Here is a 16,202-nt window from a genome sequence, read left to right as displayed (position 1 = left end):
TGAAGATATCGAGTGTTCAACAAAGGTAGGCACAAAGAACGTGGAAAATCATAGAAATATTTTATTTGAGAGTTTACAATAAAAAGAGCATAATTTTGTACTAAAATATGACATTCTCTTTATATCTGTTTACATTATAAAACAAAACTGTATGTAATATTCCTTATAAAAATTCTGCTTCTTCTATTTACATAGAGCATTTCTCAGTACTTGAGCTGTAAGGACAGGGGGAGAACCGTTCCTCTGTGCTGTGCTCTGTCTGGAAGACCAGAGGTAGGGAGTCTGTTCCTTATAATGAGCGCAGCTCAGGACCTGTGTACATTGGTAATACCTGTGAGATATAATTTATCAAGGAAGCTATGGAGTGAATAGAAACAGATGGCTCTAAAAGTGCAAGGTGGATACAAATCCACTGAGCAAAATGTTATGCTTCCACAATACAAAATACATCTGAATTGAATCAAAATAAATACAAGTACCTCAAGTTGCTTAGCATGTGTACTAAACAGGATACTTTCTAATCACTGTAACAGGCCTGATGTTTGCTTGCCTCTGACTAGAAGTATAGTCTTACAGAGGATTTGCTCACCTGAGGATGGCTTTATGTATCATTAGTAATGTCACTTTCTTACTGCCATCAGAATGCATTTCCACTATACAGCTCTGCTACTAAATGATTGCCATGATCCATAAAGCAACTTCACTCTTGAGAAGGTTGAGCAATTAATACTAACACTTTGTTTTCTTTAGAAATGAAAAGAGGCGCCTCCCTTCTGGCGCAATAGGTTCTTCTCCTGGCCGCTGTGTGCGATTCAGAGTGGTAACTTTGCCACAATGTTTGATTGGGTGGCCAGTGGAGAAGGAATATGCAGGCTGACTCCATTCCTTCTGGTGTTTGTCCATCAATTGCTGGTCAATGACTCTGTGCATGTCATCCTGTTTATAAAAACAAAAACTGTATAAACCTTTTTAAAGTACAGTGGACAAATTACATTGAACAGAATTCATCTAGGTTAATACAAAGTGAATATAAACATTAAACGGACAATGAATATGGACATACAAATAGTATGAAGATCTAAACGGTTACAAAATTAACACTAAACTCAGTAGGTGCAAAGAAAATATTAAGAGTATGGCTTAACATGTATGAAAAAATGTGATCTACTTATTCTTTACATATGTATTGCAGAATGATGAATTATGGATATGCACAAAATTGTAATTTGATTGTATTACAAAGAAAAATGACAGTGAATGAACCCTAATTGGGAACAGTATCTACGAAAAAAAAAAAAAATAGTGCTCCATTCATTTAATCTGCCTTGCTGATGCCAGATATAGTATCTTAGTAAAAGTGTTATATGTACCAATATATTTATAATGGCAGTTTCAACTGTGTTTTAAAAAGAAGCTAATAACAACTAATTTGCTCCCTCCTAGTCTTTAAAACTAAAGTTCAAATTATAGAATTAACTGTCTCACGATTACCGAACTATCCTGTTCAGTGCTAGTTGCTATATAAAATAGGGCAGCAGAATGGAAGTCTTTCAGCTCTCTTCTGCTTAATAACCATTTGACACAGCTGTCCTTGCCTCAATACTATACCAACCAATGACTGAGCTTGCATATTCTATGCATGTACAATCAGGTTAAAATATGTTTGGTACATATTTTTTTTTAATGACACAAATAACATTATGCACTATTTGCTCTAACAATTGTGTTTACAGTAAATTTATGTTCTTGATTCAAGGGACAACTGTATACTGCAAACGCTGCTGTTTGTAATTAAGGGCAGTCTTTTACGACACTAAGTAAGTTAGGGTTTTGTTTGTATTCCTTTTCCATTCATCCCAGGGGGATACTGGAGGATGTGGCTATAGAGCCTCCAATAGGACCATAACACTTTATGTAAATACAGAACAGTTTGTGCTCCTTTCCTTCTTATATCCCCAACTTGCAGGGAACTCAGTGCCCACAAAGCAGAGTGCATTTTTGTTAGGCCGTCTTTGACACCTTTGTTTGGTAGTTTATTTTTCTATTCATTCCTACCACTGAGTTGGTTGCTGGAGACAGGTCAGGTAGCCTAGTGGGAAGATCTCTTCATTACCGGGGCAGGTGGTAACTGGGGACCCTGTGTTTCACTGTGTCATCGGGCAGGTACAGCAGTGCCAGATTTCGTTCCTGGGGGAGCAGCCGGGTGCGTGTCTCTCCTCCTGATTACTAGGAGAGGTTTTCAGTCGTGGTCAGTCTCAACAGTTAGTCTGGCCTGCTTCAGAGGCCGGGTCAGATGCAGGCTGCCTACCAATTGACAAGAAGGGGCCTGTTCTTTTATGGCGGTAATTATTTGTGTGCTGGGCCCTGGGGGGAGGTGCATACCCCTAGGCAAAATAGCACCTCCTCATTGGCAGACTTTGATTCTCTGAATAAAGCAGAGGTCTCCAAACTCAGTCGTCAAGGGCTACCAACAGTTCATGTTTTCAGGATTTCTTTACTCGTGCACATGTGAATTAATCTATTTGACTGGGTCAGTAATTATCATACCTGTTTCTACAGATAGAAATCCAGAAAACAGGACCTGTTGAAAGACCTTGAGAAATGAGTTTAGACACCTCTGGAATAAAGCATTGCCAAAGCATTTTCCAGCTCCATTATTTCCCAGAGTCCACAGTTGCAGGGAAGTACGAGAGCTAGGCAAGGCATTCTCTGAGTGGCTCAGGGGGTATCTTGCCTCTATCTGATAAGTGTCTGTGTCCTATATAGTAGTCACTTCTGACTTTGCGTACAACTGTATCCGTATTTTTTTCCTATTTATCTTTTAAATGTTATAAAGGGAAGAACTCCATATCTAACTGGAGGTGGTTCTTCAGGAAATATATATTTTATTTAATTTTTTTAAATGTCTGGCTAAATTGCCCAGTGGACAGTCTGGCATGGACACATTGGGCCTGACTCATTAAGTAAAGAAAGGCAAAACAAATTGGTAACTTTGAACATTTGGCAAAACCGTGTGCAATGCAAGGGGTGCAGATGACTTAATTATTTTGCACATAAGGAAAATATTGGCTGTTTTTTTCATGTAGGTGCAAATACTTGATAGCTTTATATTTACACTGACATTTAAAATTGATCTAGTTACATGCTCTACCCCAATTATAAATCTGTCATCCTCTCCCTCCAATGCAACATGGTTTTGTCAAGGTTCAAAGTCACTCTTTTTTTTTTTTTTTTGCTTTCCTTAATGGATCAGGCCCATTATATGCAGGTTGTGAGGTTGAGGGTCGAATGTTGCATACACCTGTGTGGTTTTTTTTTGTCACTGTTCTAGCGAAACCAGCCTGGGCTAAATCTCTGACCTATTACTGAGCTCATGCTGCTGTGGCCTCAAGGTATAGATAAAGGGAACCGTCCCACAACTTTTGCTGAAACTTCAGCTGCTGAGTATGTTAGGACAAGGCTTCCCTGGTTCCTTATTGGGTTTCCTGCACAAGCTGCTTTGGGTAAAGTGCCTGTTTAAGTCAGTGTAGGACATTGTTATTGTCATCTTTATAGATGTTTTTGGAAAAATCCTAGACCGCGAACGAGTTCAGTCTAGAGTAGGATCTGATTCCTTAGAAGAGGATGAGCTAATGGGGTAATAAATTATGGAAGATTCCTCTATTTTTGAAGGAGACTTTTCAAGACAGTATAGGGTGAATAATTTAGTACAGGCCCAGGGCCAAGCATTACACATCCAGGACAGCAAGGAGTCCACAGAGCCTGACAATGCTCTGTTTAGGAAGAAGAAAGAAACTGTTGCTTTATTTTCCTTAATCTCTGCAATTGGATAATTTTGCTTTGTAGCTGATTACAAACCTTTGCCTAAAGAGGATTTGGACAAATGGCAAAATCAATCTACCTAAAGTGAGTGTTCCTAGAGTGCTATTGTCTAGGGCTACTACTATTCTGTCCCTGAATGCCACAGCTCTTAAGTGTGGTATGGATGGGAAAATAGAGGCAAAGTGTTGGAAAAATGGTCGGAGCAACTCTTGGAGGTTTGCAGTCGGGGGATATATCATCGCTCTGCTTTGGGCCCATCTTAGACATTTTTTTCACCCCTAGCTTTCTAATGGATCGGGTAAAATGCTACTTAAGTGCCAGCAGATCAGATGGGGCTAGAGTTCTACTGAAATCTATTTTTGGTTCAATTTGAACCTTACAAGATGGAATTGTAGAGATCTGTAATAAACTGCATGGAGCAGGGCAAGTTCAGGGTTGGGAGTGCCACCAATGTCTGTTCAGATTTGTGGTTAGTCCCACCATTTCCAGTTTTGGGCCCTGCCTTTTGGTCTGGTGAATGCTCGTGTATTCAAAAAGACTATTTTACCGAACTGCTGAGATCTAAAGGGGGGTGTAATGATTATCCCAAACCTGGACAATTTGTTGATCAAGGTAGTGTTCCTGACTTCAGGCACATTACCAGAAAAAGTCACAGATATTGGCGTCCCATGGTTGGATTATCAATTTTCAGTAATCTGGTTCTTACCTTGAGGTTGGTTTTTCTGGATACGCTGTAGGATACCTGACAGCAGAGGGTGTTTCTCCCAGGAGAAAAGACAGATGTGTTACACAGACTAGTAAGGTGTCTATTAGCTCGCAGATGGATGCAAATCTATTTCTGTATGGAGGTCCTTGGGAATATAGTCTAAACATATGAAGTCGTGCAGTTTGCATGGTTTCATTAGTTTTGGATCAAATTAATCTTGAAGTGGCACAAGTCTCACTATCACCTGAGCACTCAACAAATGTATCTGTCTCCAAGGATGCGGTGTTCACTCTTCGGGTTGTTAAAGCTCGGCAACCTCAATAAGGGCCGTCTTTTTTGCCATGTTGAACTGGACCATTCTGATGACGGACTCCAGCTTTCCGGGCAAGTTTTAGGGTCTGTGGTCCTAGTAGAGGTCAAACGTCCAATGTCCTAGATTTAAGGTCAGTGTTAAACTCTAGTTCAGGGAGCACTTAATGGAAAGCCGATAAAAATCCAGTCAGACAACATACATCAACCATCAGGGAGGCACAAAGAGCTCCAGAAAAGCTATTTTGCCTAAGATTATGATAGGATCTTCTTCTTTTTAACTGCCTTAATTATTCAAAAATTGGCTTGGATGATGGATTGAAACTGAATTCCTAAACGTTCAGACCTCTGCGCTTGTTTTCTTCTAGAAAAAGTCTCTACTGCAGGTGTAGACTTTTCTACAGGGTATAACACATTTGAGACCACCATTCACTTATTTAACCCATGAAAGACTGTATTCCTGAGGATAAGTCTGTTCTCTGCACAAAAGCATTATTACAGCATAAAGTGGTTTCTAAATTGCATACAAAATTAGGACACTCTGATTCCAGCATTGGGCCAGAATCAGCCTTTGGAGGAGGAGGGACCTCTTCACTCATTTTATGTTGTTTTAGGGCATTGAAAATCTATGTAGAAATGACTACAGTTTAGGTAAACTGATGGTCTTTTGGTTCTCTGTGATGCTTACAAAGAAGGCTGACCTGTGTCTAAACAGATCAGAGCTAGATTGATCACTTTTGTGATTTGCTATGTTTACATCGGAGGCATAGAAACCTGTTCCTTACAACGTGATGGCACATACTACCGGATTAGTGAGTGCTTTGTGGGCAGCGTTGCATGGAGCTTTGGCTGAGCAGCTGTGTATTTATTTAAAGTGCAAATGTCTTATTGGAGACTATATAATGTTGGTCCAGTGTCCCCTAATGTATTCAGAGAAATGGATTTACTGCATGTATGAAAATCCCATTGTTGTGAAGGCCGTAACCTCTAACTCTGCTCAAGAGAATATGCTCTGTAATATGAAGTTGAGAACATAAATATTCAAAGGATATTTAATATAATCTCTCAAGCAAAAGTTTAAGATTTGGATATACAAGATACGGTGGAGGATAAATTTGGGGATAAAGTTTGAATAATATTTGCATCAACAAGCTATTTGACCATCAATTTGCCTTTAATAAACCAAATACTACAACAAGCCAATCTGCTTTTCCAAGAGCGAACACTTTGTTAAGAACAAAGCAAGGGAGAGGGATAGAGTAAGTATGTGAGGTTTTAACTTTATTGTCACAACACACTGTTCATAGTATACAGAAAATGTCAGGTCTATAGTGACTTAAAGGTTGGGTAAGCAATCAAAGGTCCATTTGATAACTGTAATGTTAGATTAGAGCAATTTGCCTAGATACAAGGCAAGTCAGCACTGTGCATCAGGTTGTGCAAGAGTAGATAATACTATTTCAGTGTCAAATAAACCCAGAAAGCAAGGATCTGAAAGGGGGATGGGATGAAAGTAAGAGCAACTTTTTTTTACATCGCCCCAACAAGGTGAAGGAAGGGGGTTATTGAGATGAATGTTTATCTCAACAGTATCAATCAAAGGGAAGTTATAATCTTATAAGGTTTACTTGCTCAGACCCAAGTAATGAAAATCAAAGCTAGGCCACAAAGCCTAATTAATACAAGTTTTAACCATATGAGGAGGTAGTAAAACAAGGCTTTCAATTAATGATAGCTTAAATAAAAATACAATTTCTGATTTGGCCAGGGCCTGCTGCTAAACTTATCAGACACCTCCTGCTTAAAACCCAAAAAGTCAGAAGGATCGTGAGATATGGACAGCTGTGTTGTAGAGAGATCAAGTTCTCTGCAGCAATCTGAGGCTTAGGCCAGTCTTCTATGGATTAGCTGCCACACAAAAAGAGGAGGGGGGATGAGTGTGAGTGCTAAGACCAATCACAGACCACAATATCTTGATTGTGGCTTGTGATTGGTCCTCCTGCTCAAACCCCAACCAGGGAGTTGTAAGAGGAGCAAAGGAACCCCAGGCAAAACAGTTACTTCTAGTAGCACCTAGGACTCGCATGTGGGGGATTGACTACCACTTTTCATTAAATACCTTTTCTAATGCAAGAATGTCTGGGAATCATTTTAATATAAGTTAATTTCAATGTTGAAGAGATATATTGCTCAATAACTACTACACAGAGGACTTTACCTCCAGTAACATGCTCTCTCCAAGAGTGAGTTACAAATATTTCTAAAAGGCTTTAACTATGGGACCAGGTAAGTAAGATTTAATAGCTATATATTTCACTTGAGCTTACAAACTGGTGGTGTCTAAAGACATGCAATTACTTAAAACTATAAAAATAAATATTTGTTTTATTTACAGTAAATCAATATATATAATTTTAATGTAACTTAATAATTAGCCATCCATACCAGCATTCTTACAGGGTGTTTGCAGCCCCCACAAACCAATTGGACAGCAAAAATGACTATAAAAAGAAAGTATTCCACTTTAAGTGTATGACAGTTCATAGTCTACTTTTCTTGCCAAAATTCAGCATGGTCCTGTTAAACTTCTGGTTGGACTTTCTATTAAACTATATGTTAAGGCACACTAAATTAGAAGACTGGGGTTTAATTCAGACTAGGGATCTACTAGGTTTTCTCCCACACTCCAAAAAAGTACTGGTAGGTTAATTGGCTTTTGTCAAATTACCCTAGTTTGTGTGGTAGAAAGTGAAACACAGATTGCTATACTAGGGCAGGTGCTGAAATGTATTCTCTGTAAAGTGCTACATACAATGTAGGCGCTATATAAATAACTTAATACGTAGATGTGTCCTTCATATTATGTATTTTTTTATTCTGCACCATGATTTTATTGAATGGGATGTCCAATTATTAATGTAGCACTGAGACATGATTACGGAAAACACGATTATGTTCAGTATATACAGAATAAATAGCAGTCTTGGATGAGAGGTGAGGATGTATTGTGAACCCAGACATACCATACATTAATATTGTGCATGCATCTGTATGGTAAAACACAAGATACAATGATAATTAGAGTGAAATGATTACTTACTATGAAGCAAGCAAGTGAAATTGAATGGATGGTCATCCGTGAACCTAGTGACATCAATGGGTGTCTGATGTGATGGAGAAGCTACATACATCTATTAAGAGACAAAATCTCACCTCTAAGGCAGGAGGGGTGTATGACTAAAGTTGTCGGTACAGGAACTGATAAAGGCCATTAGATCAGAAACCAAAGGAGCCAGATAGTGAAAAGCCCTGAGGAAGCAAACTAGAGCCCAGAGACAAGAAAGAAGTGAAGAACTAGTGGTTTGGAAGTAGCACTAGACCGCTGAGCACTGTAGCTGTAACAGTGTACTGATAACAGTATTTCACACACAGTACAGCGATAGCCACAATCCAATGCCTTCATCATATTTCACTAAAATATCACGGCAACATAATAGTTTAGTAATTTCCAAATAATAAAATTTAAAGTAGCATGTTTTGCCTCATCTGGTTTTCACTGAAAGACAGGACAATGGGTAATGGTGAAGTAAATATGGACAGCGTTTGGGCACCCCAGCTGTTGTAGACCAGCGTCTTGCATAATGCCAAGCTAATATCCATTAATGTGTTCATACATAAATCACCATATTCCATTGCTAAGCTTGTCTCCCGTGTTACATAGCCAGTACCAAGGCATAGGTAGTTCAGCAATGCTGAAGTCTGCTTATCATTACCACAAATTAATGTTTTTATATTCAGTATGAAAAACTACCTATACTTGCTTACAGTTATATACATTTACCTATTTTATTCTGTTTTATTCCTTTTGTGTTTACATTTGTCATTTAAAGACAATGGCTCGTTTATGCCAATGAGAGGGAGGAGAAGCATTCTCTGTACTTTACAAGGAACGATGACATCTGCCACTGTGCTTTGGGGAGGGGGTAGAGAGGGCAATTACAATAGATCCTCTCCATAATTAACAAAGGGTCATCAAGACAAAAAGTTTTCAAGAGTCTGGTCTCATAAGTTTAGTAGACCTCCTAGGAACAAACAACTGACAATGCACACACTCATGATCCCACCTAAGTTGGGGGAAGACGTTCCTATACAAATATTTCACCTCCAGCCCCAAACTCAGAAGGTTTTATATCTGCCCTTTAGGTTTTACAATTTTTTAGCTTGATCTGAATAACAGTAAGAAACTACTTTTATGGCCAAACATATTTATTAAGGAATAAGCACAGCAGATACATAATAAGACTCTTACCTGCCATGCCTCCAGCTGCTGGGACAAGTTCAGTTTTTGTTGAATGGCATCTAATAGTTGAGTGTTCAGTGACATCAAATCAATTCTACATTTTGCCAGCTCCATTTCCACAGCGTTCTTCCTGAAGGGAACATTTTACACATATAACAAAAGATACATAAAAATTAGACTATCTCAGAATGTATTATTATCACTAAAACTTATTTATCCAGTAATAACTTTTACTACAATTGTTTGGGCAGTGCGGTTGACCTGGCCTGGGTATTAGAGTATCAGAGAAATTTGTACGAGGTAAAACATGGCAAGAAAGATGTTGATAGGGAAAACCAATAAAGGCTTCTGTAATAAAAAACAAAAAAGATGAATGATCAGTGTTAAGGAGCCTGGCAGCAGCATTCACAGTGTAATGGACGGGAAGAGCAGTTAGTAGCATGATCATGACTGCATCTATAATAGATGTATTTGATAGATGATGTAAATGTGAAAGCGACATGATTTTGATCTTCTGTTCATCGGGGTTGGTTAATACTACACTAGAGAATGAACAAATGTATGTATCATAGTACAGTCTGCCTAAAGCATCACCTTTTGTACATATAATTGATGGGCAGGTAATAAATATTCATACTATTTCAGTGGCCCAGTGCTGTAAAGCCTCGGTGGTAATCATTAAAATGATGACCGGATCGCCGATCCCAGATACCCCGACAGGAATACACCAATCTCTGCCCACTTTCATGTCAGTCATCAAGCTCCAACTTGCCCCCATCGGCCCAAAGTCAACAAGCTAATTTCCTATTTGGACGAAATAGTTCTGTCATATATGTCAATAAATTTCCATCTATCTTAGAGGCTGGTTTTCTTTGACATGTTAAACTTTCTGTTCTGGGATTAGGTCTACATTTTTATTTGGCCTTATGCTATCCATACACGATGTAATGTCAATTGCAACATTGATCGATTAGCCTCATATTGCAGATTTGTGAGCCCAAAACAACCGAGATGCCTAATGACACAGACATATCAAAAGCATCCGATTGTGATGACCACTATCGGCCTGTATCCTGTATGCATGATCATTATATAACTATATTAAGAGGCCCTAGTAAAGCTAGAAGTGATCATGCTGCTAGGCCCAAGCAGCTGGGTCTCATCCAAATTGGCCACCAACGTGTGTTGTCAAATGAGATACAGACCCAGAAGCTCTACAATTGTGCCAAAGAGCTGGTAGGGTCTGTGTGTGGCCATCCAACAACTGCATTAAATGTACAGGTCTCTAAGTCACATGCAAGGGCAAAGAAGGTCAAACGATCTGCAAAAATTGTGTTACAGCGGAGTCGCTTTTAAGAGAGATTTGAGGAATGTTAGATGATTTTGAAGAACAAGCCATCTCTTAGTAAGGAATAATGAAGATGAGTGTTTGCAGCAAAGAGATAATACTGTATATTGTATCCATTATAAAGGCTCTCAGCTGGCAGTCTCGTGTTTTTATATAGCCAGTGTCTTTATATGCACTGTCTAATATTCTTACAATTTACACCGCAAAAAAATGAAATGTTATGAAAACATACCAAAATGTTATGTACCACTTAGTAACATTTAGTCCTTGTACTGTTTATTTTATAAGCCTGGTACTCTTGATAATAATAGTTGCGAAACTTATTCCACTATTCCAAATATGGAGGGACACGCCAAGCAGACACAAATGTAAAAAATTATTCAAATATGCAGAAGAGTTGCAATAAACTAAGTCTGTATGGCCAATTGCAGAAGTAAATAAATATAAACCCTACTTGTTCAATTGATTTCCCTCATCCTCTGCTAAGCCTAAATCTGTCATGTCATAGAACAATGTTAAACTGCTTCTATAAGAAGCAATCACAGTACATATAGAGAAATGTCTATACACCAGTCTCAATGCTCTGCTGACAATTCCAGGGAGAAAGCGGCCTTGTTTGCTTGTCATACTTTCAATATTCCACCAAAAATGAAATGAGTAGTGCAAAGGAGATATGGGGGTAAATGTATTATCGTCCGGTTTTGTCAACTCGCGGGAGTTCGGCGAGTTGACAGCTTAAATTTAAAGCCGCGCTGCCTTGTAAAGGGTTTCCCTTTACAAGGCAGCGCCGCTTTAAATTTAAGCTGTCAACTCGGCGAACTCCTGCGAGTTGACAAAACCGGACGATAATACATTTACCCCATGGTCTTCATCAGCAGAGCTGAGGGGGAAGGATGTAGGGCTTAGTAGTGGCAGTGTTTCTCCTCTACCCAGAATAGGGCATGCTGATTATGCAGAGCTCAGAGCAGAGGCTGAACAGTGCATTGCTAGCCCCCTGCGGTGTAGTGCATGCGCTCATAAGGAAATCTTGGTAGGAGCAGGGGCCTTGTAAAGTGGGGAGCCCCCCAGCATTGCCAGGCCTCAGGGTGGGGATCCCCCAGCATTGCCAGGCCTTAGGACTCTTTCAGGGGGCAAAGTGGCTTACTTTCACACATGCACAACTAGGTGTAAGAACACATTTGTCTGCTTGATGTTAATGACTTTCTGTATCTCACATCCAACTGTTATATGTATGTATGTTGACCTGCTGGAATAGGGATGTAAAAAAAGACTATCTCTCTCTCTAGATATTAGTAGTTACCTTTAATTCTCTATATAAGTGCAGTCAACGTACTGCTTTGTGCCCTTATATAGTCAGGGAACTCATTTGCAACTTCTAATATCATTTACACTGAGGATAATATAAAGTCAGAGTATTTAGCGAACATGGTCTCTCACTAAAATAAACCCTTATAAAAAAATGTCCTGTTCTTCATGCACAAATAAAATATTTGTGATGCCCTGTATATATGTGCAGCTATTTAGATATGGTATTTGTGATGTCCTGCATATATGTGTAACTATTTAGATATAGTATTTGTGATGTCCTGCATATGTGTGCAGCTATTTAAATATGGTATTTGTGATGTCCTGTATATATGTGTAACTATTTAAATATGGTATTTGTGATATCCTGTATATATGTGCAACTATTTAGATATGGTATTTGTGATGTCCTGTATAAATGTGTAACTATTTAGATATAGTATTTGTGATGTCCTGTATAAATGTACAGCTATTTAGATATGGTATTTGTGATGTCCTGTATAAATGTACAGCTATTTAGATATAGTATTTGTGATGTCCTGTATAAATGTACAGCTATTTAGATATGGTATTTGTGATGTCCTGTATAAATGTACAGCTATTTAGATATGGTATTTGTGATGTCCTGTATAAATGTACAGCTATTTAGATATGGTATTTGTAATGTACTGTATATATGTGCAGCTATTTGGATATGGTATTTGTGATGTACTGTATATATATGCAGCTATTTATACCAACTGAGCAACAACTCATAGGAACCAAAGAGACTGGAGTAGATGCATGATACTAAGCATGATTAAGTTAAATTGAATGTGTAGAGAGTATTATTACTTGGCTATAGCTTCATCTCTGTCCTTTATGGCCTTCAGTAATTGTTCATGTGTATCATTATTTTGGGTCAGTTCCAGCAGGTGATCTCGCTCTTCTTTGAGTGCAGTCATTTCAACACTCAGCAAAGTTACCTGGTAAGAGAACATGATTTTGGCATTAAACATAAACGTTAATATGGTCAACAGAATCAGGATTACCTTTCCTTTCTATAGAGCAAACAGCAGTGAAGAAAATACTATTGGTCAGTAATTAAGATACTCAGCATTGACATCTTTGGTTCTGGGTTTGTGCTTGACATTACTTCAAATCATTACATCTTTGGCCAAAAGAAACATGGAATTTCAGGTTTGGGACATAAATGAAAATATTGCATATATATAACACAGCTATTACTTCCAGTGTGTGGGGCACAATTAATTTCTAGAGCTAGTCCACAGTGCTTTTTAGAGAGGTCATTGTGGATATGGGCAAAAAACAGTTTTATAATTGTCACCTCTCTGAACAAACAGAGGTTGAACTAAATACATTGGGCTAGATTTACTAAGAATCAAGTTTGGTGGCGGTTTGAAACCGCCACCAATCGCTGGCGGTTTAGTGTTCCAAACCGCCATATTTACTATAGGCAGGGCCGGATTAAGGGAAGGGAGGCCCCCGGGCTAAGGATACTGTGAGGCCCCCCCCATGAGGCCCCCCCGTGTACTTACCTCCTTCTGTTGTTCCACTCCCTGTAGCAATTACGCGGTAAGTCCTACAGTGGTAGCAGGCAGTTAACAGCATAACATTTGCTGTTAGCTGCCTACCATTTTCCTTGAACAAGGGACAGTCAGAGACCCGATAAATGTTGGCGGGCCCCCCAGCTGCCCGAGGCCCCTGGGCTGTAGCCCCTTCAGCCCTATTGTTAATCCGGCTCTGACTATAGGGCAGCTTGATGCTTCAATTTAAAATGACTGGCGATGTATGGCGGATTGAAAAAGCTAAACCAGATGAAACCGCCATCCATAAGACAGGACAAGACAGATTTAATAGTTGCTTCAGAATGGCTTGATAGCTCAAACAAGATTTTTGAACTATTTTGCAATTCTGAACATAAGAGAAAGCACTATTGACATTTATATTATGCTGGCAATCATTATTTATAGGTTTAAGTGGCAAAATGAATTAAATATTAACTTATGTGGGGAAAAGAAAAAAATCATTATATTAAGTGGATAAAATTATTAAATTATTATATTATTCAGACAATATGTAATGACAAATTGTGCAACATAAATAATTATATCCACCATTAACAATCAGTTAATAATATTATATATTTACATTTCCTACTTAATATAATGCTATAATAGTGTCCCTTTAAAAAAATATATAAAAAAAAAATTCTCTCATAAGTTAATATTAAATTTATTTTGTTCCGTTATCAATAAATAATGATTTTCCAAATAATTAAAATGTCAATGATGCTTTGTCTTAAGTTCTGAATGGCTCAAACAGAATGTTGTTTGATCAATTTCGCCACTCACAAGTCACAACCACCTCTTTCATTTTGGCCGTTTGGATGGCTGTTTTGCGGCAGTTTTGAAAACCCCAGTTTAGTAAATCCGGCTGTTTGTATATTCATCATTGTTAAAATTGGGATGGCGGTTTGTAAAGTGGTGGTTTTGAAAAATGTAAATTCTGGCCGTTTTAAGGAAACCGCTCTTTAGTAAATCTAGCCCATGGGCGTCAAATTGACCCAACAACCAATATTAATTTGTAGAAGGTATAGTTTTCCCACTAGAACTATCTTTCCGTAATGAATGAGCAGTGGTAAATACCAAATACATTCTTTAAAAGTGATGTCACATAACTGATATTACATATAGCATTGAGGATTTATAATGGGCTTTTACCTGTTTATGAAGGCGTTGTAGCTCCTCAAATGTTTGCTTCATTCGTACTTGCTCTCCCTGTAAAAGTTCCCGCAGCGCTTTTGAGTCTTCACTCGTTCGTTTGATCTGTTCCTCTAAACCGTCATCTTCACCTTTTCGTGAACTCTACACAGAGGAAAATGCAAAAATTATACAATTTCAAGTAATTGTAGTATGAATAGTCAAATGAGCATGGATAATGATGGATCACAAACAGTAATACTCCTATGCGCTCATACTCCGGGGACCGACGTTGCTAGTTCTATAGTCCCATGTTGCTATCTTAAGGGTGCCAATCCTTAAATAGTCACATAAAAATATCTAATGAAATATACATGACATAAAAGACAAATTATTGCAGATTTTTTTTTAAATCTAAACTCTGTCACTATAACCAATACTTATTCATAATGTTACTCATCATATAAAATTCTTAAAACATTATATATATGATGAGTGATGTTATGAATCAGTATTGGTTATGGGGACAGAAGGATTTTAGTGGATATAATGATTTCAGACGCCTGATTAGAATAATTATTTCAGGTGTGTGTTAATTGGAATGGAATACCATTATAAATAGACTACTCTGACACTGTTATGTGTCTTTCAAAAAGTCAGAATTGTACTGATGAAACGCGTCAGTTTAAGACTACTGTACATACACCTAACAAATGATTGGGAACTGTATTTGTGCTGATCTATTAATTTAAACTGGAGACCCAGTCCTATGTTACATCATATGAGAGTGTGCTTAATAAACGAGATCAAGATCGTGGAGATACCCTGACCCTGAAAAACTTTTCGTCTGTGTTGACAATAAGAAGGGGAGTTTTCTCCGGAACAGCTATTGCATTGAACTGGGTGAGATCGTAACATTATTTTCACTCTCCAAACAGGAGGAATATATATGTGTATTACTTTACAGTACTCCAGACGTAGTTGGGATAAAAAACACTAATAATTAAGAAGCACACAAAGATCCTGTGTCTATCATCTATACTAAGTGAACTGGCCATTCACTTTCAAATACAGACAGATACCACAGGATAGAGCTACTTAAGAGGTCAGATTATATACAATGAATCTGAGACTGTCTATTTTCAATACTAAGTGCATACAACATCTACACTTAGGGGCATATTCAATTAGCTTTTGTATTCGCGGTAACGCGCCGGAACAGCCGCAAAACGTAATACACGGTACCGCAATAACGTGGATTTTCGTTCACAGCCCATAGGGTTGCAAACGAAAATCCGCGTTAATGCGGTACCGTAATACCTGCAAGAACGCGCACTTTTCGCGGCAACGCGCGTTACCGCGAATCCAAAAGCTAATTGAATATGCCCCTTAGACTGCTTGTTTTATGTGCCAGGTATCCAGAATTAGGATTTGTGTTTATTGTCATTATTTTATTTTTTTTTATTATTATTATTAGGTGTTTATTGTATATCTTTTAACAAAATGGTTTTTATGCAACACTAAAAATTTGCAATAATTTGTCTTTTTTGTCAAGTATATGTTGAGTCCCCTGGCGCACCTTACTTTAGATATTTTTGTTTGAATAATGATGGGCCTGACATTTGTAATGGTCTCACTCTGAGCACCCTTCCTGGTTATTGCTAACAGATCAAATCCCAAAAATTGATTAATGTCTTTCCCTCTAGAAAT

At 38.2% G+C, this 16,202-nt stretch overlaps 1 protein-coding gene across 3 annotated transcripts in view; it reads right to left on the bottom strand.

Moving 5' to 3' along the window:
• Positions 1–36: 36 nt before the first annotated feature.
• The window catches only part of BICDL1 (BICD family like cargo adaptor 1), a 77,251-nt gene continuing 61,085 nt past the window's right edge, over positions 37–16,202 (bottom strand). For 2 of the 3 annotated variants that reach the window (XM_075214807.1, XM_075214816.1), the window contains 4 exons: positions 14,514–14,657; positions 12,625–12,755; positions 9,147–9,267; positions 37–936 (listed from right to left, as the gene is read on the bottom strand). In XM_075214807.1, the coding sequence (XP_075070908.1) occupies positions 730–936; positions 9,147–9,267; positions 12,625–12,755; positions 14,514–14,657 (603 nt within the window). In that variant the 3' untranslated portion in view covers positions 37–729. Of the gene's footprint in view, positions 937–8,050; positions 8,160–9,146; positions 9,268–12,624; positions 12,756–14,513; positions 14,658–16,202 lie in introns of all 3 variants that reach the window. The other variant, XR_012693005.1, reaches the window with a different exon arrangement.

This window comes from Mixophyes fleayi, chromosome 1 (assembly GCF_038048845.1).
Source record: "Mixophyes fleayi isolate aMixFle1 chromosome 1, aMixFle1.hap1, whole genome shotgun sequence".
NCBI classification, from domain to species: domain Eukaryota; kingdom Metazoa; phylum Chordata; class Amphibia; order Anura; family Limnodynastidae; genus Mixophyes; species Mixophyes fleayi.
The sequence above is the reverse complement of the archived record's forward strand: the minus strand, read 5'-3'. Positions and strand labels throughout refer to the sequence as shown.